The 18,790-nt window shown below is 40.7% G+C and overlaps 1 protein-coding gene across 29 annotated transcripts in view; it reads right to left on the bottom strand.

Annotated features, from left to right (window-relative positions):
- The window catches only part of nrxn3a (neurexin 3a), a 353,072-nt gene that overhangs the window by 66,545 nt on the left and 267,737 nt on the right, over positions 1–18,790 (bottom strand). For all 29 annotated transcript variants that reach the window (XM_071914343.2, XM_078289649.1, XM_078289650.1 and 26 more), the window contains one exon: positions 6,640–6,821. In XM_071914343.2, coding sequence (XP_071770444.1) covers positions 6,640–6,821 — 182 coding nt within the window. The remainder of the gene's footprint in view (positions 1–6,639; positions 6,822–18,790) is intronic.

Genomic DNA, 18,790 nt, shown 5'->3' with positions numbered 1-18,790 from the left:
AGGATGTTAGATCTATTTCTTACTGTTTCACACATTCGTATAAAAAAAAAATCCTACAATGTAGAGTTCTAAAAGTCTGTCATTACTCCTCCTATGGTAAGAACGAAACAAGCAAACCGCCTGGAACTTGCAGTGTACTCAAAGATCAGAAGTATGGAGAAACCTGGTATAACCTGAACACTTTGCTAAAGCCAAAAGTAATGGCCTTTAAAAGCCATACTTGCAGAATTTTGTGTTTTTTTTATAATCTCATTGCAAAAAGATAATCACTTCACACTTCTTAACTTATGCAACTCCACTTATGAAAATGGTCGCAAATCGTAGATACATTTAGTTTTACATTTTGCACCCTAATTATACCCTTGCTATCCTGCTGCTCAGCAGTAGGAGTGAAGGCATTTGCTCTTAATGACTACAGAAAGCATTTTCTGCCACTAACAAATATACTTCTCGGTACAGGGAGCCCCATTTGTAGATAACAGAGCAGAGAAAGAGAGTGAATTAAGAGAAGGATTTCAAATGCCGCCTCTTTTGAAACTTTCTCCAATTAGTTTACCATCTGAAACTGACAGCAGAACTGAAGAAACGAGCACACAGGGACTTTTGGGGGGGGGTGCTGATTTGTTCAAAGTGTTAAAAAAGGTAGGTGCTTCTTTTAAACACTTGAAACTACTGAGAGAGAGCAGGGATAAAAAAAAAAAAGAGGGATCAACAGTGCTATTTTATGTGAGGCAAGATTTTCCTGGCATACATTTTGGTAAGCAGATGGCCCATTTGGCTCGAGCGGCAATCTCGTGATGCCGCATCTTCAGCCTCTATGGTGAGATGACTTGGAACCAGTCAGGGATCTTCAGATTTGCTTTAATGTTGTTTTTACAGTATTTTAAAGAGTTATTAGCCAATGGATTCTTTGTTCTTTGTCCGCTCCAATAGACACCATTAAATGTTTGAACAATGCACTGCACTGCAAATCTATGCAATAAAAAGATTTCAGCTGAGTGACCTACTAATATTCTTGTATGTTTCATGTCATATATTAGTTTTTGCCTTCTATTTTAGTGTATTTAAACATACACATACAGAAGCATTGCCTTTGAAAATAATTATTGAATTCACAGATTGTGAGAACAGTCTCCTCCCAGATCTGAGTTTGGATTGTTAAATGTCTTAATTGTGCAACTGCCAAGTATACATTTCTAATGAATGCCATTGCAATCCAAAGACAAATGTCAAGTATCGATTTGGTGCCTGAAACAAGTGCTCATTCCAGCAGTTACACCTTTGTCTGTTGAATATAATTGATATTTAAGCTCACTCTCTGCCTTCTCTCCCTTCATTAATCCTGGGGTTCTCAAGCATTTTTATCATTATCATTTTTATCATCATCAATCATATTGTCATGAACCCCCAAATAGACACCCCGGAGGCCCTGGAGCCCCATTTGATGAGATTTAGTCCCATATGGGAAGGTATTTGTTGTGGTTGATTTACTTTAAGACCCATTGCATTAGCCTATCCTGTCCAACACTGCTCTTGTCCTGTTCCCTTTACCTTAGCCTGCCAACCACATTGGACTGTTTGTGAAGGGTAGAGGATCTGACATTTTCCTTGCCTCAGGGGCCATGCCTGCAATAAGGTACACTAGCATGCTGGCCCACCCCCAGAAAAGGCCAAAGGGCAGGGGTTTATCGGAGGAGAGTGGCATGTTGTGTGCTTGTCCTAGCAAAACGGCCGTGAACCTGCTAGCATAACCCCACCTCCACCCCCAAGAGACCTCACTGACAATCTGGCTGCTGAATGTAGTTTCATTTAGCCTAGCATAGTTAATCTAATTGAGACAGCCTAGAACTTTACCCATTCTAGGAATTCATGAATGTAGTTTGACTTAGCCTACTAGTTAAATTTATCCTAGCATAGTTAATCTGGTTTAGACAGACTAGAACTTTACCCATTCTAAGAATTCATGGATGTAGTTTAATTTAGCCTAGCATAGTTAATCTAGTTTAGACAGACTAGAATTTTACCCATTCTAAGGATTTATCCCTAATTTACATGTTATGCATCCCAATGAAGCAGCAGCATCAATAGTGAATATCTACATGTCTTTCTCAGGAGCTCTTCAGATAAAAAGGTACCCTAAAGATTCTAAGGTATCCTAAAGATGCTACATGCTACATTTTAACATCAATGCATCTTTCCCACATTCATTTTTAGACATTAGTACATTTACTGTAAACAAACCAGACCATCACAGCCTGTACACTGCATTTTACAGTGTGTACTACCAGGTCGTATATGATGCTGCCCCTGTGTGGAGGCCTGCCATGGTGTAGATCTATCCCTACTGCTTTATGGGTATTTCTTCCTTTCTTTCCCATTTCCAAAAGCTCCACATTTGGGTCAGTTTTGTGTGCTTTTCAGCTTGCCCTTTCCTCAGTAAAAGAAGTCTCATATGGGCTGTGATTGTATGGAAGTCCATTGGAGAGTCATTAATTTGGCAGGCCTCTCAAACACAAAAGTCCCAACAGAGCTGGCTTAAAGGCCACAATAAAACCAGTGGACAGATGGAGAGAGAGAAAACTGGATTACAAGGTCAGTAGTTTATTATCCAGTTTCTTTTGGTAGGTTGATGATTATACCATCAACCAAAATCAACTGAAACATTTTAAGAAGAGAGATTGTGTGTGATATTTTATATCTGTGTGATCTTGAATGTGTAAAGGGGAATTTAATAAGTGTATACCTGATGAGCTCAGATGCCCTTGCGTCTTGTGTACACAAGGCTGTTTGCAAACTGTGTGCGTAAGTGTGCATGTGTGTGTCTGCCTGTATGACTGCATTTTGCGACTATACAGCATGAATGTGTATCTGTGTGTGCATCACTCAGTCCTCATAAATCCCAAGCAGCACATGGTGGAAGTCTGACATAATTTGGTGGAAACAGCATGACTCCTTCTGATACACAGAATGCATGTGCACATGCACACACATATACACACACTGAAACAACCCAGGTGCCATTGTAACTCTGTGGACCAACGATTACTTTTAGCAAATTATCATATTGGGTGAGATTTTATATAGAGGGTTCAACAATATGGGTTTTTGAGGATACTGATATTTTTAGATTGAAGCTGTCGATAGTTGATATTTTGTGCCAATATTAAATACATTGTCTTTTTTTGGCCATTTTTATGACAAAAATCCCTAAAACAATCAGAATTTTAGGCTGTCAGGGTGGAAAAGCCTCTGAAACATAATTTAGACTATCATGGGACACTAAAACTCTCCATTTAAACCCAGGATATTACTACTACTACTACTACTACTACTACTACTCATGATAATTATTATTATTATTATTAGAAAACATATTTGTGCATGCTTGTTTGGAATCTGATCAAAATGTCTCATCTCTCATTCTCATCAATTCAGGTTAAAGGCTTCCCATAGACAAATAGTGTAGTGTTGATCAATTCTACAATAAATATATAATCAGTCAAACTGCATCATATCCATAATATCAGACTGGACCAGATCCAATTTTTAATAAAAGGACACATATTAGTCTAACCTTAATAATTAACATGTAGCAAACACTCCATGTTACTCTATTTCCTTGTCACTCCTAATGCGACAACAAAATCATGTTGACATGATCTAATACTGTCTGCGGTGTCGTCCAGTGAATCATCATAATCTGCATGACTGAGTTATGAGTTATCTTGATGCCTTTAGATGCCTTTGCTCGTCCACCACAGGGCTCCGGTAAGAAGCAGACGGGAGTCAGAAATCAGTTTAACCTTTACTGTTATCTTCAATGATGAAGCATCAATATAATGTCAAAAGTAAATGTAGGCACCCTTGTACTGGCATATGTATGTACATATACACATTTGTTATGTATGTATGTATGGATTCAGTCATGCGTACAACAGATAAGGAGAAAATGAGAGAGTGTGGGAAATGCACTGGTAAGAACCAAATAACCTCCCATTGCTAAGCAACCAATTAGGCAGGCACTCAATTAAGCATGTACGCCTCACATGCACAACTAACTTAACTGTCCAGGGAACTTTATGGGGGAATTTAACACAGCCGCCCCCAGATTAGCATGGCTAATTTGAAAACACTAAATTCCCTCTGTGCGTCTTCGTCATCAGGAAGAGCCAGGAGCCTGACCAGACAAGACACAGGTCATAGGTACAAGTGGTCCTTCACCTTCACCTCGACTGACGTTTCCACCGGTGCTGGGGATCAGCTTCACAACCTGACCAACCGGCCACTGAGTGCAGGGAAGCTGAGGATCAACCACCATCACCACAGCATCTTGGGTCAAATCCTTGGTGTTTCTCTTGTACTTCCAACAAGGCTGCAGATTGGTGGTGGCGGACATAATGAGCCCAGAAGTGGTTGGCAATGATCTGTAAGTGATGCCAGCAGTGCTCCAATGACTCCGGTGTGTAGACGGCTTGGGGAAGCTGCGCCATCAGAAGCAGGTTAGGTGTCACCGGGTCCGGCTCGGTGATGTCAGATGATACGTGGCCTGTGGCTTGCTGTTCAAGATGTCCTTGACCTCAACAAGCACAGTGAGGAGGACCACTTCTGGAACAGGTTGGATTGTTTCCCAATGACAGCTTGCAGGGCAGACTTGACCAATCTGATCTCACACCCCACCGAAGTGTGGAGCAGCCAGTGGGTTGAACCTGATGGTGATCTGATGACTGGCCGGTGGTTCTTGTAACTGATACTCGCTGTGAAGGCCTCCCTGAGCTCTCTCTCAGCACCACAGAAATTCATTCCCTGGTCTGAGAGGATCTTTGATGGTGTGCCACGACGAGCAATAAAGCGCCTCATGGCGAGCAGGAAGCTATCATCATCCAAGATGGGGAGAAGGTCAAGGTGGATGCATCGGATGGTGAGGCATTTATAGATCACACCTGCTTCTCTGTTCGCCGGCCGACCTTCACAATGAAGGATCCAAAACAGTAGAGAAAAATGGCGGTTGATGGAGCCATAGTTAAGTCAACCATGATGTGCACTGTCAGCTGGGCTCTGCATCTCTACACATCCTCTCTGGCCACACACAACTGTCTCCCCTTCAGGACCCAATAGTGCAGGATCTTCCCAAGTTCTCTGCTTGGCCCAGAGCTTCTGGACCAGGACGTTGGCCCGAGTTGTGTAGGGGATAATAAATCCTAAAGGGTTGTACTGTGAGGTAAGGACCTTGTAGATGTGCCTCATTGTTGAGGGATGCTCTTCAATGGGACGGTGCCTGTAACCCAACATGTCAAAAGAACAGTGTCCCATGAGGCCCAAAGCTGGCACTTGGGGATCATCATGGTTCTTTTGTAGCCAGAGCTCGATGTTTTCTGACGGAGCTGCTGAGGGAAGATGCTCAACAACTGATGACTTGTTGCTGGCCCACTGCCTGATCTCGAAGCCCCCTGAGGCAAGGAGAGAGCGCATCTTGTCGATCAGCTGCCTGGCGGACTCCTCGTGGGCAAACTCTGGAGGCAGTTGCTGGAGACCGGACTGCAGCACCTCTTCGTACCCCAGTGTGTGGTCACGCATGTGCCTTTGTTGGGCAAAGGTAGCAAAGCACAGGTTGCAAGTGGTACCGAATGGTAACACCTGCCACTTGTATATCTCTGGCTGATCCTCCCTCTGCATGTTCCTCCAAATGAACCATGTAAGGGCGTATCCTCGGGTAACAGCCTCGCTCAGATGTCTCCACTGATGGCAACCACATGCTGGTGAAAATGGAGCAAGACTCCAAGCAATGATGGGCCAAGTGAGGAACCAGCTGCTGGTTGAGAGAGAGACGTTCATGCATGAAGGAACAGTTAAAGACCAGTCTGTCTTTACCATTGTTGTGGACGAGGTGGGGTATCAACCACGACTCCTTGGACTGGTGCAAATCCTGCACCAGTTGCTGCATGAGACCTTCTAATGGTAGCTGTTGAGCTGGTTGCATAGGACTGAGAAGCTGATAAGAAGGCTGCAAGTCAGCAGTGGAAGAGGGCTGATGCTGATATGCTGTCGGTAGACATTGTAAGACTGTAACTATGGTGGCACCTGACATAGTCTGCCGCTCAGACGAACTGAACATGTGTTGTCTAAGGCTGCCTGGGACTGACTTTGCTGCTCCATGTCACTGTACTGGAAGTAACATCTGGCTCAAAGGACCAAAATTTACTTAATTTAATTTAACACATTACCAAATTAAAATATTCTGCCTCTATGGGAAAAACAGATGAAAACATTTTTATCTGATTTGTTTAACGTTTATTTATCCATGGAAATTTGACAGAGCTCCATGCTGTTTTTCAGAAACACCCTACTTCATATATACACAGTCTTACACATTACCACTGGAAGCTGACCAGTACAACCACAGTCTTCTACTGTTGGCCGCTGAGCAGCTCCACTGGATCAGTTGGGGGTTCAGTCACAAGCCAACTTCTAGGCTACTGCTGCCTCCAGATAGTTAAATACCAAAAGAAGGAAGGAAGGAACAAATGAGATGAAAAGAAAGAAAGTAAAGAAACTGAAAAGAAAGCATTAAGAAAACTTAAAGTTTGAGAAAATAAAAAGAAAAGCAGCGTGTCTCTGAGGAAGAAGAGCCTCAGCACTTACTATGTGCAGCATGAGATAGTCCCCCAGGCCAGGAGCGCTGTCGATCCTGACCAGGATGCCTTCTTTTAGGGAGGTGCTGAAGCCGACGGTCAGCCTGTCGGTCCTGGTGCTCGGCCTCTCGTTCGCCGGCCACTTGAATGTGATGAGGCCTCCTCCTTTCCCAAAGATGTACGTTGTCCCAGCTGAGGGGAATAGAGAGAAGGAGAGAAAGAGAGGAGAGAGGATCAGCAGCGAGGCCTCTGGTACAATGACAGTACAGAATAGTGACAATTACTATTTACTACTGCAACAACCCAATTTCCCCCAAGGATAAATTGTTTAATCTTATCTTGTGTTTGTGTTGGATTTTTTAGAGCACTTTTGGTTTGGGTGCAGCAAACAATGATGGGTTAGTTTGAATAGATAGAGTTTGATGCGTGATTGATTGAGTGATTGATTGTATTGATGAATATGATAGCTATTCTATTTTCATTGAATTTGCTTTAATTTTAATAAATGTTCCTGTAAGTACATTTTTGTATGCACTTTCTTCAGTTCACTGTGCTTTATTGGCATGAAAGTAAAAAACAGTACTGCCAAAGTATAAAGCTAAAAGATCAACATTATCTTTAATATTATTAGCATTTCCATTTCTTTGGTGTGTATATGTTGCAGCATTTTCTTGCTGTTTGTTGTCTGGTGAAGGCCTCCATGGCCAAAATGTCATGTTTTAAACACTCTCTAGTTAAATAAACATTACTTTTAATGGGGAGAGTGTGGCGCCCATCCATTTTGCACTTCATTAACATTATTAGGAAACTATCTCTCCCTCCTCTCTCTCGTGGACACACACAACTGCCAAAAATGATGGTGGGATGAGGAATGAGCTCCAATGTACCGTCCAGTCCACCGCCAAATTAATACATGACAACAGGGGGACGAAAAGCAATGTTCTTTTTGATTAGTGGCTGTAAAACCTCCCCTGCCTCCCACCCTTCAGCCATGTTTGAAACCTTACATGGCTGAAGACACAGAGCAGACATGCTCCAGCACTTGGAAAACTCCATTAAACACTCTCCCTAAGCCAGAAGAAGAAGAAGGGCAGATGGAGGCAAAATCTCAGTTCCCTCCCAAGTTACAGCACCTCCAGTATCCCAAAGAGGTTAAGTATGAGTAATATGTTCACATCTAGGTTGCAAAAGTCATAATTCACAATCTGTTATTTCCAATCCAGGCACCAAGGGAAACACTCTGACCTATGCAAGGTAAATATAACTCCCTGTCTGGATTAACAATAGACATTTTTGATAAATGAGCTCAGCAGTCACCATGTATAATATATAAAAAGGAATGCCATGGGAGAAAAGCTAGGGGAGTGAAAACTGAGCGATTTTCCTTTAAATGTAATCCAAGCACATTTAACACACAAACACATACTGAATCAATTTCAAAGTCAAAATTCGGAAGTTTGATAGAAAAAAGAATCTTGTGTAAAAAGGCTGACGTGGCTGTTGAAATCCATATGACTGGATGTGTGTGTGTGTGTGTGTATGCGCGCACAGTATATGTATGTGTGTATGTGCTCTCATGCATAATAAGGAATTATTGTGGGTAAGTGTATTATAGTGCATGACACTTTCCACGTGGCTGTATGTGTGCCTGTGTCTGAATATGTGTGAGCGTGTGCATGAGCATGTGCACATTTGTACTTGCAGTGTGTGCAAATGTTTGTACTTGCTTCAAGGCTTTGGGCCAGCTGGCTCTGTCACATCCCCTTGAGTTGTGTGTCAAGTGGAACATCTGGCCTTGAGTTTGAACATGGCCACTAGGAATGCCTTGGCGATACGCTGCCACCTCACTTCCCTCTACATTCACACACCACTCCACTGCAGGGATCGCATGTTTGAATGTAGTTGCATGTAGAAAGTACAGTACAGTGTGTGTACACAGTGATTCACCCAGTGTGGGTTTTGAAGGCCAATACCAATCCTGATGATCTGATAGCTGATATTTGGTCCCAACATTCAGTATCTTTAAATTTGACCATTTTCATGAGAATAAATCCACAAAAAATTGCAATGATTCAATGTTTCCTTCAGAATTGTATTCTTTTTCAGGGTGGAAAAGCCTCTGAAACACCATTTAGACCATGGGACACTAAAACTCTATTGAAACCCAGGATAGCAATAATAATACTTAAAGATTGTTTTCTGTTATGTTTCTACTTATAAGGTGCTATATAAATAAAGTTGGCTTGATTTGACTACTACCACCACTACTACTGCTACTACTACTATTACTACTACTACTACTACTACTACTAATAATAATAATAATAATGATAATGATAATAATAATAAAAAATATTCATACATTACTTGTGTGGAATTCGGTCAAACTAATATTATTGCCTAGTATTGATTCTACAATATTATTCTACAATAGATGTGTAATCAACCAAACTCAGTTTTTTTTTAATAAAAAGCCAATATTGCCCCTATATATTGCCAAACAACACATTTCAGTCAAGGTGGGAAATAATGCTTTTATTTCCAAGGCTATGTAGGATCTTAATTACAACGGCATCAGTTTGGTTCATCAACATTTCATTTCACCATGATCAAAGTCAACAAATTCTCGCTAAGCTAACTCTATAGATGCAGGGTTTAATTTCTTTGTTTGTCTTTCCTCCACCAGGGAGGCATTGAGTTGCGCTATAATGCTGAATAATGTATGTAATCATTACTCAATTAATTAATGAAGAAGCCCTTGGCTGTTGCTCTGTTGCACCTCAAAGGAATATAGATATCATGTGCGAGGCAACATTTCTAGCCAGATCAAAGATGATGAAGGATGGATGGATCAATAAAGAGATGAGTGCATGGGAGAGAAAGATATAAAGCTCCCAGACTTCATCATGTAGTTGATGAAGTCTGGAGTTACTCTCAAGAGTTACTGAAAGCAGTGCGGCCTAAAGATTTCATTGCTAATGTCTTTGAATAGATGCTCTTCTTATTGCAGTCATTCATAGCCAGTCTAATTTGGAGATTAGGTAATACAAACTAGATATTGCCCCTTTCAGTGTAGGGTTAATAAAGAGGAACATGTCTATGGGATTACTACAAGGATTTGGCATGGCACACAATGGCCCGACTTGGAGAAATCGGAATAAGTGAGAAGGTATACTACACTAGCTGAGAGAAAGAAGCAAAGTAATCATTCATGAACACATCTTTAAAGCATGTCAAGCCCTTTTTATTCCAGATCTCAAATGCGTCGTCATGGGTCAATGGAGCAAAAAGGTGATTCCCTGCAATTGTGCTGAAGAGCGAGGTGGCGTGAAGTCCAAAGTGCTTTCTGAATTAAACCCATAGGCTTAAGGAACGATGAGCTACTGGATTACTACTAGTAACATCAAGAGCCAAATAACCCCCATGTTAAAACTAAGTGGAATATTGCTTTAAGCAAGGATCTTGGCATCTTTGTTCAGTAATGAGATTGGCCTGTAGGAGACGGAGAATGTTTTCTTTTTATGTTTTTTAAGTAAAAGTAAAAGTACAGGTTTTGTTTAATGAGGGAGGGAATGCACCTGCCTTGAGAGAGTCATCAAAAACTGAAACCAGGAATGGGGAAAGTTGAGCAGAGAACTTCTCTAAAAAATTTTTAGGGGAGCCCGGGAGCCAAGAGATTTCTCTGATTGCGTAGAGGATACAGCTGCTGTAGTCTCCTCCTGAGCTATAGGTGCCTCCAAGTCAGCCTGAGCATCTGGTGTTACAGGGGGGGACATTTAAATTACAGCAGAATTTCTCCTTGACCCCGGGGTCGCCTATGCATTCAGAAGCATATAACCTATAGTAGAAGTCTCTGAAGGTTTCATTAATGAGTTTTTGACTAGATGTAGTCTCTCCACTGTTCGTGTGCACCCTGGTGATAATTTGCTTTGCTTTCCAACCCGGCAATGCTCTTGGCAATGGCAGATGGTGGAAGGAGTGAAAGGCTGATGGAAATATCACTTCCAACATGTTTATCCTCTTCAGTAAAGCCAAAGACACCAGGGAGGGGAGACAGGAGGCAACAGGGTTTATGGAAAATGTGGTCTCAATTTTGAGAAACACTAGCACTAACAACACCACTGGTGTAAGATAGAGGCTACCAATCATCTCAACCATGATCTCATTTGTATACGGTAATTATACTAAGGTATCACAATTAATTTGACAATGACATATTGATGTTTAAAAATGCTACATCTAGCACCTTTAATGTCTTATTTAGGTTAATATATTTGCATGAACCTTTGATACCATGTGATTGAGTCTCCCTGTTGCCATGAATAAACCAGTTAATTACCCTTCCTTTTTGACTAAGGAATAGTAGCTTACTTCTAATACAAGGAATGCTGATCTCAGTAGGTACTGCTCACCACCATGTTTTTTGTTGACATCAAGATGCCATTGAGTCATATTTGTCTCCAAATGTTATAATTCTATGATATATTTTGTATGTTTATATTTGGATACTGTTAACCTTGAGTCAGTAATTTAACATTTAAATGGTGATTTACATGGTGTATTCAACCCATGCTTGTCTCATCTATAATGAGATCCTGTGCTGTCTTAACAAGCTATTTAAAGGTGATCATGGGTACTAGTTCAAACGCACCTGATGAAGACCAACCTGACATGTTGACCACAATACAAATTGGATAAACAAGAATGTTGTGCAGAAAGTGAAAACAGAAAGTAAGATGTTTCCATGCCTAACCTGTTCACAGTAATATGGGAGTAAGCCAGGCATCGTAACCAGGCTTCTCATAATCTGACTGAGTGTACATGCTGTGTTTGCATACACTGACCAAAAACCAGGTTACTTAAGAAACCAGGTTAAGAAGGGAATTCTCTGTGCATGTAAATGTAATCAATGAAACAGAAACTCCCCCATCATAAGCAGCAGAGTTTTCATCTTAATCACTAAGAAATTCATGCAAATCAAGTTGTGACACAAAAGAGCCCTTGAAAAGAGAACTGAGTGAGCACATAGCCCCTTCATCACCAGTTCCAAGCGCAAATAGCTTCAGCTGTAAGACTAATCCACCAAGGCTGGCACTCTTTCTGTCCTAAAGCCTCTTTATAATTGGAGCGTTCTCTGATCTGATCTGAGATTCTAGGATGGAAAACCCTCTCTCTTGCTGTCTGGTTTGCTGGTGAAGATGCAGTAAAGACATCAGCCATTCTGAATGGACAAACACTAGATGCAAAGTCTTTACACCCAGTGGCGGATTGGGATAAAATGGAAATTTGACCCAGACTGGCCCACCAGAACTGACCCACAGATACTCCATCCACAATCCAGCTTCTCACAATATGGACATAGAACAAAGTTTTGTTAGAGATATAGCCAATTTTTTTTAAGAATCTTTAAAATGAAGTTGGGATTTTATATATGGGTTGATGATGGGGTGAAACAGTAAAAAAAACCACATCACTTTTACGATAAGTATTTGACAAGGTTTCCATCCTCTCAGCCCATAAACGTCAAATCTCGACAACTTGGGGATCATAGACAATCCTGACTTTCCCTGTCATATTTATCCCCTTGTTTATATCATTCAAGCATGCTCAATTCGTAATTCTGATATTTCCGACAGCACCTTGAAGGCAGCATAATGTTCATTAGGTCAACTCGGTCGCAGATTTATGCACAACACAATCAGTCTGTCATTGTCAGTTCAGCATGTGAAAGGTAGAGTTGTTAGTGAATTGGGCAAAATCACAATTTCTATGGCCTCGCCTGGAAATAAATATTAAGTGGGCAAACTAATGAGATTTACATATAATTTACATATGCATGAATATGGTAAAGAGGCTTTAGGTACACTTTCCACTCATTGTGCCTGGTTAGTGAATAGCATGGCACTCTGATTTGGTAATTTTGGTGATATAGCCGGATTTTCCCTGTGCAAACATTTAGTGAGTCTGGGCTGAGTGTGAAGTTGTAGAATGATAGAAGGCAAACTAATTATAGGATCATCAACACATTACAAATACACTGAAATAGAGTCCTAAATCAACTCAGCCAAAATCTCTGAACAGCGATAATTTTGCTACATCACATTTTCTGCCACTGTTAGAGTACCTTTAACATGTTTTTGAAATGGTTTCAGATGCAGTATGAAACCATGCATGACCAAAGATAGGGTTGTTAGAAACAGTTTGGATTGGTCAGTCTGGTGTGGAGTGGTGAAATGAAAGGTCACTGAGTGCATCAAGACAGACGAACAATGACACAAACCCTTTAAAACTTTTTCAGCATCAAGGACGCACTAACTTATGCACACAAATGACTTTTAAATTAAGCACTTTGCTACAATAGGTGAGTAAATTCACATCATGTCAGAGCATTTAAGCAGATATATTTGCTCCACAAAAACAGGTTCCCTTACAAAGGGATTTGTGCATCTTTAAGTAATGCTTCACGTAATATTTGGCATTAAAACCCCTAATGGGGATCAAAACCTGAAACCCGCCAGTACAATTAATACCTTTTTGTCTTGATTATCATGAACTGTGACAAAGAATCCATTAAAAACTCTCTAACTGATATTTTTTCCGGGTGAAACATTGTGTTAGAAACTGGATTTTAGTGCCTTTTTGACTATGCAATTTGCGTCTCACAACATTTTGCAGCCCCTTACACAAATGGTCGACCCTGAGCCAGTCTGATTTGTCATTCCCAGCGTCAGACTAGCCTCAATACTTGTACTTTTTCTAGACAAACTGCTGCACAGGCCAAGAGTATCAATTGGAAATGTGTAAAAACAAGATATTTAACATAATCTACTATGTTCCAGAACAATGCACATTATAAAGAATGCTTCTATGTGTTGGGTTTGGTGTTATTGTTTTTTTTTTTGTTTTTTTTTGCATCATGATTGGCTGTCAGTCGATCAATCAGAGCCCATATTCCCACTGCACGTCGCTCTCCTCTTCGAACACGAATATACAAAATAGAGAAATAACTGAGCCTACGCTTTCAAGATGTCCTGGTTTGAACACAGTTTATTGTCTTGTCTTAACATCCATCCAGTTAATTTAAAGGTCCCATATTCTCCACTTTCCAGTGCTTTATTTTATGTCTTGAGGTCCGTTCAAAGCTGTTTGAGTGGTGTCATGTACCAAAAACACTCTCAATCCATTTTTACAAGTTAATTTTCCAGCATCTCTCTGAGCCTTGCCAAGAACAGGCTGTTTCCTGTCGCTGTGCCTTTAAGGCTCATTAATATTAACGACCCTCTGTTCTGATTGGCTAACCGTTTCAAGAGTGAAACGTGAGACACCGCAGCCCGGCAGCTACAGGTAGGGAAAACTCTCCGGTAATAAACAATGACAACCGCTCAACCGCTTTGAAAAAAACACTTTGTTAGTCTATTATTTCTTACAAAAATGACAATGAGCGAACCTTTGTGACGCCACAAAGTTACGGAAGTCCAAAAATTATGATTTTTCTGTTCCATAGCAGAAATGAGGAATTATTTTATTTAGATCATATAACAGCCCCTCTATATTCTGTATATCTCATTGATTTAGCAAGAAGTATGCACACATGCAAACGAACATACGCACACATATTTCCATTGTTCACAGTTTAGAAAAAACAAAACAAAACCAAAAAAACACTCTCTCACACACACACACACGCACACACACACACCTACACACAACACAAAACACGCTCCCATCACAATCAGTCTCTTATTTTAGAGGAGCAGGAACCCAATTGCTCAGTTGATAGATGTCAAACCTGAACACTCCTTTCACATCATCCCTTTAGCGTACGGACGTGTGTGTGTGTGTGTGTGTCAGAGAAGAAAACAGAGAGGGAGAAACAGAAAGGGAAAACGGAGAGCGGTGAGCCGACCATTTACGCTACACGTACCTGAACACTGCCATACATTTTAAATTAATTTGCTGTTAATGTGATTAAATGAAAGCTGGTGCATTGAAATGAAGCCAATTATATACATGTTACAAGGTAAAACGCAACTGAAGTGAACTATTTTAAAGATGCCGTTGCAATATGTGCTTGGAATGTGCTGTACGCACAATACCATATAGAATACAGTCAGAATGCTGAATTCTGACTTTAGAATTCTGACTTAAATCTCAGAATCTGAGAATTCTGATTTACATAAAACTCAGAACTCACTAAATCTTTAACATGTGGCCCTAATCCTCTTCCGTACGTATCCATACTTATATACTCATATAATGGGATGTATGGCAGTTTGTAGTGTTTTAGTGAAGCTTGTTCTTACCTTTCTATTCCAACCCACTTTATGATATTGTGGCTGTAACTATCAATGCTGTTGAGGGAAATTACAGGTAGCATATTGCTTGTAGTGCTGCTCATGAGGCATTATAAGGTGCAGTATACGCACTTTATTGTGAATGAATGGAGCATGATATAATAAACATTATATATTCTGGTGTTTGTCTGACAATTATATTGTAAGAAAAGTTTACCTTGGGCTTCTAATCTACTTCATCCTACTGAATTATCGTACAGCTCTGGAATAAGGAGCGAGAGGCAGAGAGCAATTTTGAAGGGGAGGAATATGACAATATAAGTGAGTAATGCAAAATGTGTCACCCTGCATATCATAGCTTTGGCGGTGGTGAAAATGAGATAAGCCAGGGCGGCGGAGAAGAGAGAGATGGGATCTTGATAGAAGCCGCTTTACGGATGCCGCCACTAGACCTCCGAACAACATCATTTCCAGAGGTACCATTCCTGCGGTCCTTGGCACCACGCTGCACAGCCCAGCGGGGGTTTATTGTGTTCAATACGCCGGTGAAAGTAGGAGCCTTGTAAAGCAATCCTCCAAAGAGGCCCGACATAGCCAAAGCCCCATTAAAGTTGAAATATCATAATTATGCTTTAAATAAGGTGAGGGCATGTTCTGTTCTGGGCTGCCGCTATTTCACTCTGGCACCCTTATCTTTCCTCCTGCAAAAACCCCATTGAAGAAATATGACTTTTATTAATAAATATGGAGCACAAGTTAACTCAGGGTTCCATTTTCACTCAATATACATTTTGTTCAAGTTGCAGGCGGAAGAGAGTGAATGTTTCAAAGTGATAGCTGCAACATAAGAGTAATATTTCATTAAAGCCTGTAAGTAGACTTTCTAACTTTTGAGCGGACTGGATCGCCGGCTCATTCTTTCCGTCCCCGCTCGTGGCCTTGAGCAGATTATGATGTGCAAACTTCCACAAATAATATCCACTCCAGCTCAGAAGCGTCTATGAGCAAAGCTAACCTTCTGTTTGTTTGATACGCGCGCTTTTGTGGCCACAGACCTCCAATATGAATAGACAAAAAAAGCAGAAGTGAAAGGGAACATTGTGTGCTTTCACTGCACATCCTCTGGTGTTATAAAGACAAATGTGACTACTCTGTTTGGGCACATATTTCATTTTCTCAGTATATTTTCATATCGAACATATTTTCATTCATTTTTTGCTTTGTCTCCATGATCTACTGCTGTTATTTTGCACACATATATAATGCTTTAACACTAGAAAGGTCAATGGATTTGGGGGGTCTAAGAGAAGAGCAACAAAGAGCCAGCTGAAAGGGATAAATATAATTATAACTACTGTTTTACTGTGTTACTAAATCCAACAAAAAATCAGCATGGAAGTCAGAGGGGACATTTTGAAAGCTGAAATATTTCAATTCTAAAATTCAAAAGTTGACTTTTCATTCATACATTTCTATGTCATATATTTTGGACACATTGGAAATGGCAGATGCTCTATGTTTAATATATTCCATTTGCTATTTTGTTGCTGCAACGACTCAATTTCCCCACAGCAATCCTTAAAGTTTCATCTTATCATAGCTACTTGCTTGAGAATTATATCTAATCTTGGATTGGATATACAGTAAAATGCTATGATAAGGTGTTCATTGAGGCACACTCAGTGACAGTGCACAGGCCATGTAATACAGCACTGTACTGTACAGTCAGCCAGGCAGCCAGTTTCTATTGTTTACAAGTCATGGAATCCAACAGCTTGCCTTGCCATCTGCACAAAATGGCCGCCAGGACTGTAGGAGGCGAGTCAGGTCGGCGCCGTTGCTGAAGATGCAGCCCCCCTATGTGCCATTTCACTTGTTTTCTTCCTGCAGTCAGGGCGGCCCTGGGAACTGCATGCTGTAACCGCCACAGTTTACATTTCTAATCAACAATAGGTGGCTTCAAACAGGCCGTGGCGGTGGCCATTTTGGGGCCAGCTGGAGCCGGCTTCAAGCGAGGGACACCGTCAGCACTTCCCTCTCCGGGGAAACCGAGATTCACTGACGTAAGCTAAGGGATGATTAAGTCACGGTGACCAGCGAGGGGAGAAAGTGCAGCATGAAAGTGTGGAAAATGGGTAACCCTTCCTGCTACAGTCACCCTTAGGATTAGGTGTTGACCAGGAAATGGAATGTGCAGGAATGTGGTCTACATACGGTAAGAGTTTGTTCAGGGTCATTCCAGATATAATTCCCACATCTTACGTAGAAACAATTTCACAAGTTTAATAAATGCTTTCCGAGCCATGAACAATTGCTATGCAAGAAGAAGAAGTACAGTTCCTTGAATTGATGGGTAATAGAGAAGTTGTTTCTAAGACACTGTAGCTTAATCCTCTAGGAATTATGCCATTCAACTCTGGCTGTTACCATTTATCTGTGACACCTACAATGTTAAAGAGTAACTGAACCAAACCCAAATCTGTGGTGAAGCCTGACACCTAATGGTGAAAAGTAGGATACTGAACTGGCCCTCTGCTATTGGCTGGTCTTTGTGCCAGGTGATGTCACCTTCTATAGAGTACAACTGGTGGTGACATCACCTGGCACCAACCAAAGACCAGCCAATTTTACAATAACAATAAAGACATCAAAACAATGAAATAACACAAATGCAGTGACCAAAAAAGTGTTAAACAAATCCAAACTATCTTATATTTTAGATTCTTTAAAGTAGCCGCCCTTTGCCTTGATGGAAAGGCAAAGGCTTTGGAAAGACATTCATACATAGGCATCAACTTCACTATATATATTTGTCTAAGAAACTAATTTCAAGCATTTAAGCAGAAGCCTTTAGATCAAAATGGCTTTAAGAGAATGAAAAACATAGAACATTCAGTGAGGTGGGTCCAAACTTTTGACTGGCAGTGTATGTACTTGGTAAATACCTTGTACTTAAGGTGACTGTAAAGGGTTACTCAAAAATGAGACAGTAATTGGGTATGCGATGAATGGTTATAGCTATTGTTATTAATTTTTCATCCCTATCAGTTTTATCTGGCAGAAATTTTAGATGTCTCTCTTCAAAATGCTGTAATCCATACGTTGTTTTTTTTTTTTTTTTACCATACTTCTACTAACATGATGTAACACTGCTGTAATTGTTTATATCACCCCAATTTGTTATATTTTTGTTTATATCCCCCTTTTTTTCTGTTTTTATTCTAGTTTCCCCTGCTGTATTCTATTAAAATTTGCTGCTGCAGCGACCCAATTTCCCCACAGGGATCATTTAAGCTTCATCTTATCTTAAAATGATTCTTTTTGGGGGAAATTTAATTGCATTAAGAGAGGATCATTATTACGCTTTACATTTTTGGAGTTATTTCTCATGCTGTAACTCTTCAACCCGACCCTGTGAACGCAGACCACAATGAGATGCTGCAGGTTGAAACCCATCTCCCCCTTTTGGAAAGCAGGAGCGGAGGGCAGGTCGGAGAGCAAGAATGACTTCCCTACTTAAAAGGAGGCGTCAAATGGAAAGCGTTTTTCTGATGAGTGAGGGTTGAAGACGGAGAGGTTTTGCCAAAGCATATAACAACCGGAGAATGTACTCATGGCTTTGAAGAAAGAGACTTGGAAAGATAGAATTCAAAGAAAGAAAGACATAGAGAGGTGGCTAAAGGCTCGTTTTCGCTTATTTAATTTGGAGCCAGGCTACATGTATTCATTATGCTCCGCAGACCAGGGAGCACAGCGGGATCACATAATGATTTCCCCATTGAAAGAAAAAGAAGCTGTATTAAGCCAGCTTAAATCTCACTTAGCTGTGGGACCTTGGGACACGCACACACATACACACACACACAC

The sequence above is a fragment of the Centroberyx gerrardi genome, chromosome 17, assembly GCF_048128805.1.
Source record: "Centroberyx gerrardi isolate f3 chromosome 17, fCenGer3.hap1.cur.20231027, whole genome shotgun sequence".
NCBI lineage: Eukaryota > Metazoa > Chordata > Actinopteri > Beryciformes > Berycidae > Centroberyx > Centroberyx gerrardi.
The sequence above is the reverse complement of the archived record's forward strand: the minus strand, read 5'-3'. Positions and strand labels throughout refer to the sequence as shown.